Genomic DNA, 18,277 nt, shown 5'->3' with positions numbered 1-18,277 from the left:
CCAAAATCAACGTTTTATTCATATCAGAACGAGAAACAGCGCGCTAAGTTTGAAAACACAAAGTGATAGGTTACGCTCAAACGTGTGATAAGTTGGACGACGCCATTCTTGTCCTGCAAATACGTACTTGCGAAACACTTAGTTCTCGAATCAACCTCTGCAACTTCGAATAACGCGTTCGATGCTCTAACCACTGAGCTATCACGGCGGCTGCAACCTATGCAACTAGTAACGATACGCGTTTTCTCACTCAAGCTCGACGTTGAGATAGAGCGCGTTTCTGTCGACGTACCCATGCAGTGCAATATCCTTCCAGTCTATGTCGTCCGTAAAACAGCCCATGTTCCAAGTACCTGCACTAGGCTTCTTCACCGCATCGTGGCGATCCATGTGTAACTGCAAGCGGATGTCCTTTGAGTGATTCCTGGGATGCACGACGATTAAGGTCACCCTCTTTTTGAAAGGCCACTCCACGCAACTGTCCCGTTCGCCGTCGCACAAGAAGAGTATAAAAGCAACATACACGTTGTTTTCCTCCTTACTGAACTCGCATTCGATCTCGAAAGTGTAACCACCTTGCGAATGCGTGTCGGACAATTTCGTGAGTTCCTCTTGGTCCTCGTTGAGATAGTCGAGACCTGTGCAAATGTCGGCGAATTTGCAGGTGGTGATCAAAACACCAGCTCTGGACGCTGCGCGGCGGGCCCCCTGGATTACCGCAGCCTTCGTGCAGCATCAGCGACACACGCCTGCATATCGTCGTACTTTTTCTGCACATCGAGCAACTGACCCACAAAAAGGAAGTTAACTTCTTTGGCGCAAACAATACGGAAAAAGGAAAAATGAAGGCGAGGAAAGAAACAGATTGACGCCAAACTAACAACTACTTTATTCTTCACACAGCAACGCATATATATGCCGAAACCACATACATTGCATGCGCACGCACAGCTTCGTATCGTATACGTAAAAACGAAAAATTCCTAAACCTTAACACATCACACCACACACCTGAATGTACACGCGTGTTGTCATATTACACTTGTAGAACACGATATCTTAACCAAGATGTGTACGCAAAAATTCATATTCGATGGCATGCAAAGAAACGGAAGTATCACTGATACAGTCAGCTCCGCTTTTCTTAATATGATAAGCCTCCAAAGCAAGTCTTGCATCTTCATTCCTGCTCCTGCCCAGAATCATCGTATCATGAAACCGTGGCGAACATCCAATGCAGGATTGCAAGTGAGCAACAAGATGTGCCCCTTTGTCTACCTTGTTAACTATTTTTTGCGCATGTTCCCTAAGACGCTCGTTTATGCAACGTCCCGTTTGCCCGATGTAGATCCTGCCACATACTAGAGGTATGCCATATACCACACAGGTGATGCAAGAAATAAAGCAGACACCGTGTTTTATTTTGCACCCAGTTTTGCTACTACCGCAGGTGCGGGAGCACAACTTCAAGAGTTTGTTGGGCGCAGAGAACACCAAGGAGACCCCATGCCTGTTAGCAACTCTCTTGAGTTGATGTGTGACCTTATGTAAATAAGGTATCACAACAGGCCTGAACGTATCACGTTCACATGTCGCCTTCTTTCTTGTTTTCCTTTTCTGAAGCAGGGCTTCAGCTACGGCTGTAAGGAGCGTCATAGGGTAACCTGCAGCCAAAATACGGCGTACCTGATTTTCAAAACTCTCCTGCATTTTATGAGCGCACGACTTTCTGAGAGCTGAATCTATGCAGGTTGAGACTATTCCTCTTTTAACCACTTTCGAGTGGGCCGACTTAAAATGTAACAGCTCCTTCTGTACACGGGGACTGTAAGCCCAACACACATGCCGGTAACATACCTCTAGACTAAGGTCAAGAGCTTGTAAGACATTTTCCTGGGGCAGCTCATGCGTGAAAGTGAGCCCTTGTCCGTGTTGCTTAAAAGCATTTAAAACATCAGTCACCGTATCACTGTAGTCAGAGCCAATATTTAAAAACACAATAAAATCATCTACATATCTAAAAACTCTTAACACCTTAAAAACTTTAAAAACATTTTGTAGAGACCTATCGACATGGGCTAAAAAAATGTTGACAAGTACAGGAGCAACACAGGATCCGATGCAAATGCCATCACGCTGAATAAAATGCTGGTCATTAAAAACTATAAATGTGACCTTAAGATAGAATTCCAACAAACTCATAAAATTCGCCACGTTCAACCCGACCTCGTTCTGAAACGAGATAGCACCGTTTTCTTCAATGCATTCATGCACAGATAACAATAACCCTTGCTGCGGTACAGAGTAAAATAAATCCTGGACATCAACCGAGAAAACATAGCCCACTTTTTCGTTCCCACTACAAAATTTTACTATATCTTCAGAATTCTTAGTGCGGAACGGGTCGTTGACACTTAGCCACCCCAGCTTTTTCTGCAAAAATTGGCTTACGTTGTGTTGCCAACACCCAGACTCACTAATAATGGTTCTAAAAGGCGTTTCAGGCTTGTGCGTTTTAGCTGTGAAAAACACATTCAAACAATTGGCTTTACTTCTCTGAATACTTCTCGCAAGCGGCGCGAGCGCCAACTTGTTACAAAATTCCACGAATCTTGATTTTACGCGAATTTCGCTTTTCTTAACCGCTACAAAATTTTTTGTCACTGCTTGTAACGCTTTTTCATTAAAAGCCCCCCTTTCTACTACAACAAAACCACCTTCCTTGTCTCCCTGCAAAAGACATAGGTTATTATTCCTTAAGTAGGACAACGTATGTTTAACACTGAAATCCATGCGTTTTGCTCCTTGCTTGGACACAGCTTTATCTAGGCACTCCACCCCTTCAAGTAGGCATCGATCGCGCACTACTTGCTGTGCCTTTGAAGCCACATTTCTATTGAAAGCCACCAATTCATGCGCAGGAATACTGGAAGGCATGCAAAACTTGGGCCCTTTGGACAACAAACGAGAAACATTTTCAGGCAGGCTAACATTACCTATTACTTTGACGTTAATTTTGGACCTAGGACTGTCCTTCTTTGCTGCAATGCACAAAACCTTTAAAAGGCATTTCCACCTAGCTTCAATGAGCTGGCCCGCAAGCCGAATCAAAGATCGGTACTTTTTAAGAGCCAGCCAGTAGGGAACACTGGAAAGGCACATATTCCAAAGCCAGTCCCGGAAGAAACGAACTTGTCGCCACATCTCTGACCGTAGAAGTTTACACAGTCTCTTGGTGTGAGCCCACGAGGGACATATGGGCCCAAACAAAGCACTCACATCTGCCGGAATCAATCCTTTGCGCAGGGAAAAACCATACACTCTTGCTCTGCAGGTTGCATGAATGATGTGGTCGAGCAATGCATTGACGTCCGCGGAAGAATATGGTGGAGACACACAAAAAGAAGGACCCACTGTACTAGAAAGGAACTTCAGTAAAACTTGCGTTGGGTCTAGTTGGTACATAGCACAAAAAGGAAGTTAACTTCTTTGGCGCAAACAATACGGAAAAAGGAAAAATGAAGGCGAGGAAAGAAACAGATTGACGCCAAACTAACAACTACTTTATTCTTCACACAGCAACGCATATATATGCCGAAACCACATACATTGCATGCGCACGCACAGCTTCGTATCGTATACGTAAAAACGAAAAATTCCTAAACCTTAACACATCACACCACACACCTGAATGTACACGCGTGTTGTCATATTACACTTGTAGAACACGATATCTTAACCAAGATGTGTACGCAAAAATTCATATTCGATGGCATGCAAAGAAACGGAAGTATCACTGATACAGTCAGCTCCGCTTTTCTTAATATGATAAGCCTCCAAAGCAAGTCTTGCATCTTCATTCCTGCTCCTGCCCAGAATCATCGTATCATGAAACCGTGGCGAACATCCAATGCAGGATTGCAAGTGAGCAACAAGATGTGCCCCTTTGTCTACCTTGTTAACTATTTTTTGCGCATGTTCCCTAAGACGCTCGTTTATGCAACGTCCCGTTTGCCCGATGTAGATCCTGCCACATACTAGAGGTATGCCATATACCACACAGGTGATGCAAGAAATAAAGCAGACACCGTGTTTTATTTTGCACCCAGTTTTGCTACTACCGCAGGTGCGGGAGCACAACTTCAAGAGTTTGTTGGGCGCAGAGAACACCAAGGAGACCCCATGCCTGTTAGCAACTCTCTTGAGTTGATGTGTGACCTTATGTAAATAAGGTATCACAACAGGCCTGAACGTATCACGTTCACATGTCGCCTTCTTTCTTGTTTTCCTTTTCTGAAGCAGGGCTTCAGCTACGGCTGTAAGGAGCGTCATAGGGTAACCTGCAGCCAAAATACGGCGTACCTGATTTTCAAAACTCTCCTGCATTTTATGAGCGCACGACTTTCTGAGAGCTGAATCTATGCAGGTTGAGACTATTCCTCTTTTAACCACTTTCGAGTGGGCCGACTTAAAATGTAACAGCTCCTTCTGTACACGGGGACTGTAAGCCCAACACACATGCCGGTAACATACCTCTAGACTAAGGTCAAGAGCTTGTAAGACATTTTCCTGGGGCAGCTCATGCGTGAAAGTGAGCCCTTGTCCGTGTTGCTTAAAAGCATTTAAAACATCAGTCACCGTATCACTGTAGTCAGAGCCAATATTTAAAAACACAATAAAATCATCTACATATCTAAAAACTCTTAACACCTTAAAAACTTTAAAAACATTTTGTAGAGACCTATCGACATGGGCTAAAAAAATGTTGACAAGTACAGGAGCAACACAGGATCCGATGCAAATGCCATCACGCTGAATAAAATGCTGGTCATTAAAAACTATAAATGTGACCTTAAGATAGAATTCCAACAAACTCATAAAATTCGCCACGTTCAACCCGACCTCGTTCTGAAACGAGATAGCACCGTTTTCTTCAATGCATTCATGCACAGATAACAATAACCCTTGCTGCGGTACAGAGTAAAATAAATCCTGGACATCAACCGAGAAAACATAGCCCACTTTTTCGTTCCCACTACAAAATTTTACTATATCTTCAGAATTCTTAGTGCGGAACGGGTCGTTGACACTTAGCCACCCCAGCTTTTTCTGCAAAAATTGGCTTACGTTGTGTTGCCAACACCCAGACTCACTAATAATGGTTCTAAAAGGCGTTTCAGGCTTGTGCGTTTTAGCTGTGAAAAACACGTTTAAACAATTGGCTTTACTTCTCTGAATACTTCTCGCAAGCGGCGCGAGCGCCAACTTGTTACAAAATTCCACGAATCTTGATTTTACGCGAATTTCGCTTTTCTTAACCGCTACAAAATTTTTTGTCACTGCTTGTAACGCTTTTTCATTAAAAGCCCCCCTTTCTACTACAACAAAACCACCTTCCTTGTCTCCCTGCAAAAGACATAGGTTATTATTCCTTAAGTAGGACAACGTATGTTTAACACTGAAATCCATGCGTTTTGCTCCTTGCTTGGACACAGCTTTATCTAGGCACTCCACCCCTTCAAGTAGGCATCGATCGCGCACTACTTGCTGTGCCTTTGAAGCCACATTTCTATTGAAAGCCACCAATTCATGCGCAGGAATACTGGAAGGCATGCAAAACTTGGGCCCTTTGGACAACAAACGACTTTGGAATATGTGCCTTTCCAGTGTTCCCTACTGGCTGGCTCTTAAAAAGTACCGATCTTTGATTCGGCTTGCGGGCCAGCTCATTGAAGCTAGGTGGAAATGCCTTTTAAAGGTTTTGTGCATTGCGGCAAAGAAGGACAGTCCTAGGTCCAAAATTAACGTCAAAGTAATAGGTAATGTTAGCCTGCCTGAAAATGTTTCTCGTTTGTTGTCCAAAGGGCCCAAGTTTTGCATGCCTTCCAGTATTCCTGCGCATGAATTGGTGGCTTTCAATAGAAATGTGGCTTCAAAGGCACAGCAAGTAGTGCGCGATCGATGCCTACTTGAAGGGGTGGAGTGCCTAGATAAAGCTGTGTCCAAGCAAGGAGCAAAACGCATGGATTTCAGTGTTAAACATACGTTGTCCTACTTAAGGAATAATAACCTATGTCTTTTGCAGGGAGACAAGGAAGGTGGTTTTGTTGTAGTAGAAAGGGGGGCTTTTAATGAAAAAGCGTTACAAGCAGTGACAAAAAATTTTGTAGCGGTTAAGAAAAGCGAAATTCGCGTAAAATCAAGATTCGTGGAATTTTGTAACAAGTTGGCGCTCGCGCCGCTTGCGAGAAGTATTCAGAGAAGTAAAGCCAATTGTTTAAATGTGTTTTTCACAGCTAAAACGCACAAGCCTGAAACGCCTTTTAGAACCATTATTAGTGAGTCTGGGTGTTGGCAACACAACGTAAGCCAATTTTTGCAGAAAAAGCTGGGGTGGCTAAGTGTCAACGACCCGTTCCGCACTAAGAATTCTGAAGATATAGTAAAATTTTGTAGTGGGAACGAAAAAGTGGGCTATGTTTTCTCGGTTGATGTCCAGGATTTATTTTACTCTGTACCGCAGCAAGGGTTATTGTTATCTGTGCATGAATGCATTGAAGAGTCAGAGTCAGAGTCAGAGTCAGAAATGATTTTATTATGACATCAGGAGCATTACAAATTATTAGTATACAGAAGGAGGTCCCATAGTCAAAGACTGAATCGGGACCTCCTACAGTAATGAATATAGAAAAAAAATATATTGAAATAGCAAACAGCAGTAAAAAAAGAAGCAAAAAAATACAATCCAAGCTGAAAGAAGGATAAATTTAAAAATACCAAGTGAACGCAAAAAAAAAAAAAAAAAAAAAGCCAGAAGCAGACAACATACAAAATAAGAATAAATCAATTCTCCTATATGTAAAAAAAATTGCAAAATCAGTCAACATAATAAAGAAAGGTAAAGCAGTGCCTCTAAAATTTTACAAAAAATTCCCAATGAGGTCAAGATAAAAAAATAAGGTAGTTAGGCACGTCAATACATCTTTCAGGACAATTCAGTTAAAAAAAAAGAAAAACATTGGAATACATAATGAACAGAAGATCAATGTCACATCTGTTTCAGCAATGAATGGTGATAAAACGATGTTTACACCTATGTTCTGAGATGGTATGAATAGGAAGGAGATTAACGGAAGTGACGAAAGCTACCCGGATCATGAATGTGATGAGAGGAACGTCTTCAGTTCTTTTTTGAATTTGCCAATGGATTGCGATGTTTTGATTGCAGGAGGTATATTATTCCAGAAATGGATTCCATTGAAGTAAATTGTTTGTTTCCCATAATTATTCTGAACCCTTGGTAAGATTAAATTCCGATTGTGGGCAAATCTTGTCAGGTTAGTATTCACTAGATTAGATGGAGGGATAATGGACACAGGAAGCAGATTGTTGATTTGCTTGTACAGTAATATTCCTAGTTTGTATTTGAAAGTATCACAGACCGTGAGGATGTTGTTGGCTTGTAGGAGTGCTATAGCATTACAGCGATGGTGACTATGGGTAAGTATTCTAATAGATTGATTTTGCATAGTTTGGAGGAAAACAAGATGACTACTGTAAGTATTACCCCAGGATGTGATACAGTAATTAAGGTGAGAATGAATGAAAGCGTAGTACAATGAAAGTAATGTAGGTTGGGAAAATATATCACGGGCTTTAAGCAGAACACGTATGCCGTAAGCCATTTTTCGTCGTAGGAGAGCAATGTGCGAGAGAAATTTCAAGTTGCGGTCAAGTTGTATACCCAAGAAAGTGGCCTCCTCATCAGCTTCAATTGCAAATTGATTTATAAATATTGGCGGGATATGATTATGTTCACGTTGGTGAGAGTGAAAAACAACGAACTTAGTTTTGGTGGGATTGATTTGTAGCTTATTATGGAAACACCAAGCAGTCAAGCTTGAAAGATCATTATTTAATTTCAGTGTCAGAGATCGGAGGCATTTATCAGTGTTAATAATTGTTGTGTCATCTGCGTAAAGTAAGGACTCTGAAGTGGTAAGCGAAGTTGGTAGGTCATTGATATAGATTATGAAGAGAAGTGGGCCGAGGATGGAACCTTGAGGGACTCCAATATTTGTTACCTTCGGTGTAGATTGAAAACCTGACAGACTTACAACTTGACTTCTATTGAGTAGGTAATTTTTTATTAACATTAGTGCAGGACCAGTTACGCCAATGGCTTCAAGCTTCAAGAAAAGAATGTAGTGGTTGATAGTGTCGAAAGCTTTGGTAAAATCAATGAAAACAGAACCTGCATATAAGCCCTTATCTATTGCTCTCTTTAGCTTTTCGGTTAAAGATAACAGAGCGAGTTCAGTAGAATAGTCTTGACGAAAACCAAATTGCGAAAGTGAAAGAACCTGAAATTTATGGAGGTATTTGGACAGGCGATTTTCGAGCAATTTTTCGAATACTTTGCTAAAGAAAGGTATGATGCAAATGGGTCGATAATTAAATATTTGTGTACGGTCCCCTTTTTTAAGCACAGGAACAACTTTGCCACTTTTCAATTCTACAGGGAAAATACCAGTTTTGAAAGCTAAGTTAATTATGGATGATAAAATATCAGAAACAGCATGTGCAATTATTTTTACGTTTGTTGGGGAAATACCATCAGGGCCAGCACTTGTTGTGTTCAGGTTTCGAATGACATCATGTACTTCCTGACATGTGGTGGGAAATAAGAAGAATGATTGTGGCAGACGAGAAAGGGGAAGTTGATAATCAGCATCAGGGATGACGTCAGTGTTAAAGAAGTAGTCACTGAAAGCTTCAGCAATCTCTAACGGGCTATCATACTTAACATTTTTATAATTAATGGTGGTGATGCTAGAGAGACAGCCCTTCCTGTTCAAAAAAGAGTTGACAATTTCCCACTTTTTCTTTATGTTTGAACCAGCTTCATTAACCTAGCAAAGAATTTGCTAAGAATTTGCGGGCTAGCAAAGAATTTGCTAGCCCGCTTCAACTCTCGTACGAAGAAATCAGAATTCCTAAGCAAGGCTCGGAAGGCCAAACTGCACCTGAATGATATTGTATTATCTGGAGTCACCAACAAACCAATCTACATTAACGATCATCTCACCCCCGAAAATAAGGCGCTATTTTCTCAGGCACTAGTTCTAAAGAAGTCCAACAACTGGAAGTTCTTGTGGACAGACAACTGTCAGATAAAGGCCAGACGGACTACAGAGAGTAAGGTGCTCCGCATCACTTGTGAAGCCGACCTATCCAAAATCTGTTAGAAATTCACTATAAATTCTGATTTACTCCTTTGTGTCACTTAGGTCGATTCACCTATGGCTGCTTATTTTTCTACAGACAATCTTAACAGGTTTCTTTCGCCTACGTTCCACTCAGCAATTCATATTAATGCAAGAAGCATCCGGAAGCATTTCGACGATATACAACTTCTTTTATCCGCTCTTGACAACCCTTTTTCACTTATCGGTATCTCTGAAACCTGGCTTAACGATGACGACAAAAATCTATTTGATCTTCCTTCGTATAAATCTGAATATTCGCATAGAGCAAACAACAATCATGGTGGCGTTGCTGTTTATATCAAGTCGAACGTACACTATAATCGACGATACGACATAGAGTTAGATGTCATTGATTGCGAAAGTGTTTGGGTTCAACTTAACTACGATTTTCTTAAACTTGACAACAAGAGCTTCATCTTTGGGTGCATTTATCGATCCCCATCTTCATCAGTGAAAAATTTCTGTGAAGCCCTCCAAAACGTAATGCACACATTGGCTCTCAATCACGCAAATGTAGTGATCATGGGTGACTTTAATATTAATTTGCTTGACCTTTCTTCTCCTAGTTCTTTGAACTACTCCGGTGTTTACCAGAGTTTTGGCTACGAATGTTTAATATCCATTCCCACGCGCTGCATCAATAACGGAAGTACCCTGATCGATCATGCACTCTCTAACTTATCTGTAGCACCGGATGCAGGGGTTCTTAAGGTCGACATCAGTGACCATTACCCGATTTTCGTGCGCTTCAACAGCCACGCTACGCCAACTAGCATATTTTTCATTAGGCAACTTCTAGACAGGGAGTCGTTCATTCACGATGTTATGTCCACTGACTGGTCCTCACTAATATGCTTAGATGATCCACAAATGGCCTACACAGAATTTTCATCCATATTATTGTCCTATATTCAGCGCCATACTCAGGTTTATAAATGTAAAAAAGTTTACGCCAGTCCTCAGAACCCTTGGATTACTGAAAAGTTATTGAAGCAGCTAAGAGCCAAAGAGAACCTTTATAGAAAAACAAAACGAAAACCTTTTAATACAAACCTGATTGCACGTTACAAAAGACTTTGCAACACCCTTACATTACAACTGAAAAATGCTAAAAAACAATATTATGAACGAAAGGTTAATGAAGCTGGTTCAAACATAAAGAAAACGGTGCTATCTCGTTTCAGAACGAGGTCGGGTTGAACGTGGCGAATTTTATGAGTTTGTTGGAATTCTATCTTAAGGTCACATTTATAGTTTTTAATGACCAGCATTTTATTCAGCGTGATGGCATTTGCATCGGATCCTGTGTTGCTCCTGTACTTGTCAACATTTTTTTAGCCCATGTCGATAGGTCTCTACAAAATGTTTTTAAAGTTTTTAAGGTGTTAAGAGTTTTTAGATATGTAGATGATTTTATTGTGTTTTTAAATATTGGCTCTGACTACAGTGATACGGTGACTGATGTTTTAAATGCTTTTAAGCAACACGGACAAGGGCTCACTTTCACGCATGAGCTGCCCCAGGAAAATGTCTTACAAGCTCTTGACCTTAGTCTAGAGGTATGTTACCGGCATGTGTGTTGGGCTTACAGTCCCCGTGTACAGAAGGAGCTGTTACATTTTAAGTCGGCCCACTCGAAAGTGGTTAAAAGAGGAATAGTCTCAACCTGCATAGATTCAGCTCTCAGAAAGTCGTGCGCTCATAAAATGCAGGAGAGTTTTGAAAATCAGGTACGCCGTATTTTGGCTGCAGGTTACCCTATGACGCTCCTTACAGCCGTAGCTGAAGCCCTGCTTCAGAAAAGGAAAACAAGAAAGAAGGCGACATGTGAACGTGATACGTTCAGGCCTGTTGTGATACCTTATTTACATAAGGTCACACATCAACTCAAGAGAGTTGCTAACAGGCATGGGGTCTCCTTGGTGTTCTCTGCGCCCAACAAACTCTTGAAGTTGTGCTCCCGCACCTGCGGTAGTAGCAAAACTGGGTGCAAAATAAAACACGGTGTCTGCTTTATTTCTTGCATCACCTGTGTGGTATATGGCATACCTCTAGTATGTGGCAGGATCTACATCGGGCAAACGGGACGTTGCATAAACGAGCGTCTTAGGGAACATGCGCAAAAAATAGTTAACAAGGTAGACAAAGGGGCACATCTTGTTGCTCACTTGCAATCCTGCATTGGATGTTCGCCACGGTTTCATGATACGATGATTCTGGGCAGGAGCAGGAATGAAGATGCAAGACTTGCTTTGGAGGCTTATCATATTAAGAAAAGCGGAGCTGACTGTATCAGTGATACTTCCGTTTCTTTGCATGCCATCGAATATGAATTTTTGCGTACACATCTTGGTTAAGATATCGTGTTCTACAAGTGTAATATGACAACACGCGTGTACATTCAGGTGTGTGGTGTGATGTGTTAAGGTTTAGGAATTTTTCGTTTTTACGTATACGATACGAAGCTGTGCGTGCGCATGCAATGTATGTGGTTTCGGCATATATATGCGTTGCTGTGTGAAGAATAAAGTAGTTGTTAGTTTGGCGTCAATCTGTTTCTTTCCTCGCCTTCATTTTTCCTTTTTCCGTATTGTTTGCGCCAAAGAAGTTAACTTCCTTTTTGTGCTATGTACCAACTAGACCCAACGCAAGTTTTACTGAAGTTCCTTTCTAGTACAGTGGGTCCTTCTTTTTGTGTGTCTCCACCATATTCTTCCGCGGACGTCAATGCATTGCTCGACCACATCATTCATGCAACCTGCAGAGCAAGAGTGTATGGTTTTTCCCTGCGCAAAGGATTGATTCCGGCAGATGTGAGTGCTTTGTTTGGGCCCATATGTCCCTCGTGGGCTCACACCAAGAGACTGTGTAAACTTCTACGGTCAGAGATGTGGCGACAAGTTCGTTTCTTCCGGGACTGGCTTTGGAATATGTGCCTTTCCAGTGTTCCCTACTGGCTGGCTCTTAAAAAGTACCGATCTTTGATTCGGCTTGCGGGCCAGCTCATTGAAGCTAGGTGGAAATGCCTTTTAAAGGTTTTGTGCATTGCAGCAAAGAAGGACAGTCCTAGGTCCAAAATTAACGTCAAAGTAATAGGTAATGTTAGCCTGCCTGAAAATGTTTCTCGTTTGTTGTCCAAAGGGCCCAAGTTTTGCATGCCTTCCAGTATTCCTGCGCATGAATTGGTGGCTTTCAATAGAAATGTGGCTTCAAAGGCACAGCAAGTAGTGCGCGATCGATGCCTACTTGAAGGGGTGGAGTGCCTAGATAAAGCTGTGTCCAAGCAAGGAGCAAAACGCATGGATTTCAGTGTTAAACATACGTTGTCCTACTTAAGGAATAATAACCTATGTCTTTTGCAGGGAGACAAGGAAGGTGGTTTTGTTGTAGTAGAAAGGGGGGCTTTTAATGAAAAAGCGTTACAAGCAGTGACAAAAAATTTTGTAGCGGTTAAGAAAAGCGAAATTCGCGTAAAATCAAGATTCGTGGAATTTTGTAACAAGTTGGCGCTCGCGCCGCTTGCGAGAAGTATTCAGAGAAGTAAAGCCAATTGTTTGAATGTGTTTTTCACAGCTAAAACGCACAAGCCTGAAACGCCTTTTAGAACCATTATTAGTGAGTCTGGGTGTTGGCAACACAACGTAAGCCAATTTTTGCAGAAAAAGCTGGGGTGGCTAAGTGTCAACGACCCGTTCCGCACTAAGAATTCTGAAGATATAGTAAAATTTTGTAGTGGGAACGAAAAAGTGGGCTATGTTTTCTCGGTTGATGTCCAGGATTTATTTTACTCTGTACCGCAGCAAGGGTTATTGTTATCTGTGCATGAATGCATTGAAGAAAACGGTGCTATCTCGTTTCAGAACGAGGTCGGGTTGAACGTGGCGAATTTTATGAGTTTGTTGGAATTCTATCTTAAGGTCACATTTATAGTTTTTAATGACCAGCATTTTATTCAGCGTGATGGCATTTGCATCGGATCCTGTGTTGCTCCTGTACTTGTCAACATTTTTTTAGCCCATGTCGATAGGTCTCTACAAAATGTTTTTAAAGTTTTTAAGGTGTTAAGAGTTTTTAGATATGTAGATGATTTTATTGTGTTTTTAAATATTGGCTCTGACTACAGTGATACGGTGACTGATGTTTTAAATGCTTTTAAGCAACACGGACAAGGGCTCACTTTCACGCATGAGCTGCCCCAGGAAAATGTCTTACAAGCTCTTGACCTTAGTCTAGAGGTATGTTACCGGCATGTGTGTTGGGCTTACAGTCCCCGTGTACAGAAGGAGCTGTTACATTTTAAGTCGGCCCACTCGAAAGTGGTTAAAAGAGGAATAGTCTCAACCTGCATAGATTCAGCTCTCAGAAAGTCGTGCGCTCATAAAATGCAGGAGAGTTTTGAAAATCAGGTACGCCGTATTTTGGCTGCAGGTTACCCTATGACGCTCCTTACAGCCGTAGCTGAAGCCCTGCTTCAGAAAAGGAAAACAAGAAAGAAGGCGACATGTGAACGTGATACGTTCAGGCCTGTTGTGATACCTTATTTACATAAGGTCACACATCAACTCAAGAGAGTTGCTAACAGGCATGGGGTCTCCTTGGTGTTCTCTGCGCCCAACAAACTCTTGAAGTTGTGCTCCCGCACCTGCGGTAGTAGCAAAACTGGGTGCAAAATAAAACACGGTGTCTGCTTTATTTCTTGCATCACCTGTGTGGTATATGGCATACCTCTAGTATGTGGCAGGATCTACATCGGGCAAACGGGACGTTGCATAAACGAGCGTCTTAGGGAACATGCGCAAAAAATAGTTAACAAGGTAGACAAAGGGGCACATCTTGTTGCTCACTTGCAATCCTGCATTGGATGTTCGCCACGGTTTCATGATACGATGATTCTGGGCAGGAGCAGGAATGAAGATGCAAGACTTGCTTTGGAGGCTTATCATATTAAGAAAAGCGGAGCTGACTGTATCAGTGATACTTCCGTTTCTTTGCATGCCATCGAATATGAATTTTTGCGTACACATCTTGGTTAAGATATCGTGTTCTACAAGTGTAATATGACAACACGCGTGTACATTCAGGTGTGTGGTGTGATGTGTTAAGGTTTAGGAATTTTTCGTTTTTACGTATACGATACGAAGCTGTGCGTGCGCATGCAATGTATGTGGTTTCGGCATATATATGCGTTGCTGTGTGAAGAATAAAGTAGTTGTTAGTTTGGCGTCAATCTGTTTCTTTCCTCGCCTTCATTTTTCCTTTTTCCGTATTGTTTGCGCCAAAGAAGTTAACTTCCTTTTTGTGCTATGTACCAACTAGACCCAACGCAAGTTTTACTGAAGTTCCTTTCTAGTACAGTGGGTCCTTCTTTTTGTGTGTCTCCACCATATTCTTCCGCGGACGTCAATGCATTGCTCGACCACATCATTCATGCAACCTGCAGAGCAAGAGTGTATGGTTTTTCCCTGCGCAAAGGATTGATTCCGGCAGATGTGAGTGCTTTGTTTGGGCCCATATGTCCCTCGTGGGCTCACACCAAGAGACTGTGTAAACTTCTACGGTCAGAGATGTGGCGACAAGTTCGTTTCTTCCGGGACTGGCTTTGGAATATGTGCCTTTCCAGTGTTCCCTACTGGCTGGCTCTTAAAAAGTACCGATCTTTGATTCGGCTTGCGGGCCAGCTCATTGAAGCTAGGTGGAAATGCCTTTTAAAGGTTTTGTGCATTGCAGCAAAGAAGGACAGTCCTAGGTCCAAAATTAACGTCAAAGTAATAGGTAATGTTAGCCTGCCTGAAAATGTTTCTCGTTTGTTGTCCAAAGGGCCCAAGTTTTGCATGCCTTCCAGTATTCCTGCGCATGAATTGGTGGCTTTCAATAGAAATGTGGCTTCAAAGGCACAGCAAGTAGTGCGCGATCGATGCCTACTTGAAGGGGTGGAGTGCCTAGATAAAGCTGTGTCCAAGCAAGGAGCAAAACGCATGGATTTCAGTGTTAAACATACGTTGTCCTACTTAAGGAATAATAACCTATGTCTTTTGCAGGGAGACAAGGAAGGTGGTTTTGTTGTAGTAGAAAGGGGGGCTTTTAATGAAAAAGCGTTACAAGCAGTGACAAAAAATTTTGTAGCGGTTAAGAAAAGCGAAATTCGCGTAAAATCAAGATTCGTGGAATTTTGTAACAAGTTGGCGCTCGCGCCGCTTGCGAGAAGTATTCAGAGAAGTAAAGCCAATTGTTTAAATGTGTTTTTCACAGCTAAAACGCACAAGCCTGAAACGCCTTTTAGAACCATTATTAGTGAGTCTGGGTGTTGGCAACACAACGTAAGCCAATTTTTGCAGAAAAAGCTGGGGTGGCTAAGTGTCAACGACCCGTTCCGCACTAAGAATTCTGAAGATATAGTAAAATTTTGTAGTGGGAACGAAAAAGTGGGCTATGTTTTCTCGGTTGATGTCCAGGATTTATTTTACTCTGTACCGCAGCAAGGGTTATTGTTATCTGTGCATGAATGCATTGAAGAAAACGGTGCTATCTCGTTTCAGAACGAGGTCGGGTTGAACGTGGCGAATTTTATGAGTTTGTTGGAATTCTATCTTAAGGTCACATTTATAGTTTTTAATGACCAGCATTTTATTCAGCGTGATGGCATTTGCATCGGATCCTGTGTTGCTCCTGTACTTGTCAACATTTTTTTAGCCCATGTCGATAGGTCTCTACAAAATGTTTTTAAAGTTTTTAAGGTGTTAAGAGTTTTTAGATATGTAGATGATTTTATTGTGTTTTTAAATATTGGCTCTGACTACAGTGATACGGTGACTGATGTTTTAAATGCTTTTAAGCAACACGGACAAAGGCTCACTTTCACGCATGAGCTGCCCCAGGAAAATGTCTTACAAGCTCTTGACCTTAGTCTAGAGGTATGTTACCGGCATGTGTGTTGGGCTTACAGTCCCCGTGTACAGAAGGAGCTGTTACATTTTAAGTCGGCCCACTCGAAAGTGGTTAAAAGAGGAATAGTCTCAACCTGCATAGATTCAGCTCTCAGAAAGTCGTGCGCTCATAAAATGCAGGAGAGTTTTGAAAATCAGGTACGCCGTATTTTGGCTGCAGGTTACCCTATGACGCTCCTTACAGCCGTAGCTGAAGCCCTGCTTCAGAAAAGGAAAACAAGAAAGAAGGCGACATGTGAACGTGATACGTTCAGGCCTGTTGTGATACCTTATTTACATAAGGTCACACATCAACTCAAGAGAGTTGCTAACAGGCATGGGGTCTCCTTGGTGTTCTCTGCGCCCAACAAACTCTTGAAGTTGTGCTCCCGCACCTGCGGTAGTAGCAAAACTGGGTGCAAAATAAAACACGGTGTCTGCTTTATTTCTTGCATCACCTGTGTGGTATATGGCATACCTCTAGTATGTGGCAGGATCTACATCGGGCAAACGGGACGTTGCATAAACGAGCGTCTTAGGGAACATGCGCAAAAAATAGTTAACAAGGTAGACAAAGGGGCACATCTTGTTGCTCACTTGCAATCCTGCATTGGATGTTCGCCACGGTTTCATGATACGATGATTCTGGGCAGGAGCAGGAATGAAGATGCAAGACTTGCTTTGGAGGCTTATCATATTAAGAAAAGCGGAGCTGACTGTATCAGTGATACTTCCGTTTCTTTGCATGCCATCGAATATGAATTTTTGCGTACACATCTTGGTTAAGATATCGTGTTCTACAAGTGTAATATGACAACACGCGTGTACATTCAGGTGTGTGGTGTGATGTGTTAAGGTTTAGGAATTTTTCGTTTTTACGTATACGATACGAAGCTGTGCGTGCGCATGCAATGTATGTGGTTTCGGCATATATATGCGTTGCTGTGTGAAGAATAAAGTAGTTGTTAGTTTGGCGTCAATCTGTTTCTTTCCTCGCCTTCATTTTTCCTTTTTCCGTATTGTTTGCGCCAAAGAAGTTAACTTCCTTTTTGTGCTATGTACCAACTAGACCCAACGCAAGTTTTACCGAGCAACTGACGTTCGAGATTGGCCACCTTCTCGGCCAAAGCGTTGGTGAAGCAGCTGAACATGGCTTTCAGGTCGGCACACTTGCACAGCATCAGCTCCCGCGTGCTTCTATCGACGTCCACCATATTGGGAGCACCTCCGATTCCCTTGGCGTCGACTTCGGCTTTCGGCGCACGCAACGGCCCGGCGCATGCGCGGTAGTGATCCACCGCGATACTGCGGAAAACGGTTCGCTGGCACTTTCCACACTTGGTCTCCCCGCTGCCGCACCGAGTCAGGTGATCGGCGAGCTCGGACAGTTTGCCGGAGAAGCCGCACACCCGGGAGCCGGCTGCACACACGATGCGGCGTTGTTCGAGCTCGCACAGCTCGACGCTCACTGAGTGAACGTTGGAGTCGGTGAACTTCTTCCCGTCGAACAGACAGCAGCGGTCCTTTCCTTGCGGCACTTGCGAGTAGCAGCTCTCGCAGAAAACGTGGCCGCACGGCAGCTGCGAAGTTCGGGAAGGCAGCAGGCCGCAGACACCGCATAGGCGAGTGGCCGGCATCGGCTCGGCGAACGCCACCCGCCGCATCTCGAGGAAGTCGCCGAAGTCGGTCAGCGTGTACTCCCAGCCGGCCGACATGGTTGACACGAGACGACGGATGACCGAGCGCCGAAGAGTCAAACGCTGAGCGAGCGACGCAAGTTGGCGCGAAAGTAGCGAGCCAATGCAGAGTGTGAACTGCTCGCCGCGTGTGGGCGGTGGTAGTGGATAGAAGATGAGAAAAGGCACCTAACTTCTGCGACCCGGTCGGGAGCACGGCGCAGTGCCAAACACGGCGTGCACAAGAGTGGTGGTGGTGGTGGTGGTGGTGGTTCGGTGAAGAAAGAAAAAAAGACTTACTCATACAGACCCAGGATGGCAACATTTTTCGCGGGAGAGAGGGAAAAAAAGGGGGGGGGTGTCACGCATTCTCTCTGCTATCTTCAATTTTAAGCTCTTCGGAACACGC

General features: G+C 43.0%; 1 protein-coding gene across 1 annotated transcript; it reads right to left on the bottom strand.

Annotated features, from left to right (window-relative positions):
* Positions 1-246: 246 nt before the first annotated feature.
* LOC142772218 (uncharacterized) lies at positions 247-17,907 on the bottom strand. The gene is made up of 2 exons (XM_075874416.1): positions 17,292-17,907; positions 247-638 (listed from the first exon to the last, which is right to left on the bottom strand). Exons 1-2 carry the CDS (start codon positions 17,905-17,907, stop codon positions 247-249), a joined length of 1,008 nt encoding a protein of 335 aa, XP_075730531.1.
* Between the last annotated feature and the right edge of the window lie 370 nt (positions 17,908-18,277).

This window comes from Rhipicephalus microplus, chromosome 9 (assembly GCF_043290135.1).
Source record: "Rhipicephalus microplus isolate Deutch F79 chromosome 9, USDA_Rmic, whole genome shotgun sequence".
In the NCBI taxonomy this organism is placed as follows: domain Eukaryota; kingdom Metazoa; phylum Arthropoda; class Arachnida; order Ixodida; family Ixodidae; genus Rhipicephalus; species Rhipicephalus microplus.
This window is presented reverse-complemented; position numbering and strand designations above follow the sequence as displayed.

Coding starts and splice junctions, on each gene's coding strand:
- LOC142772218 (XM_075874416.1), bottom strand. CDS start 17,907: ATGTCGGCCGGCTGGGAGTACACGCTGACCGACTTCGGCGACTTCCTC. Junction 639..17,291: donor GAAGGTGGCCAATCTCGAAC/GTCAGTTGCTCG, acceptor ACATTTGCACAG/GTCTCGACTATCTCAACGAG.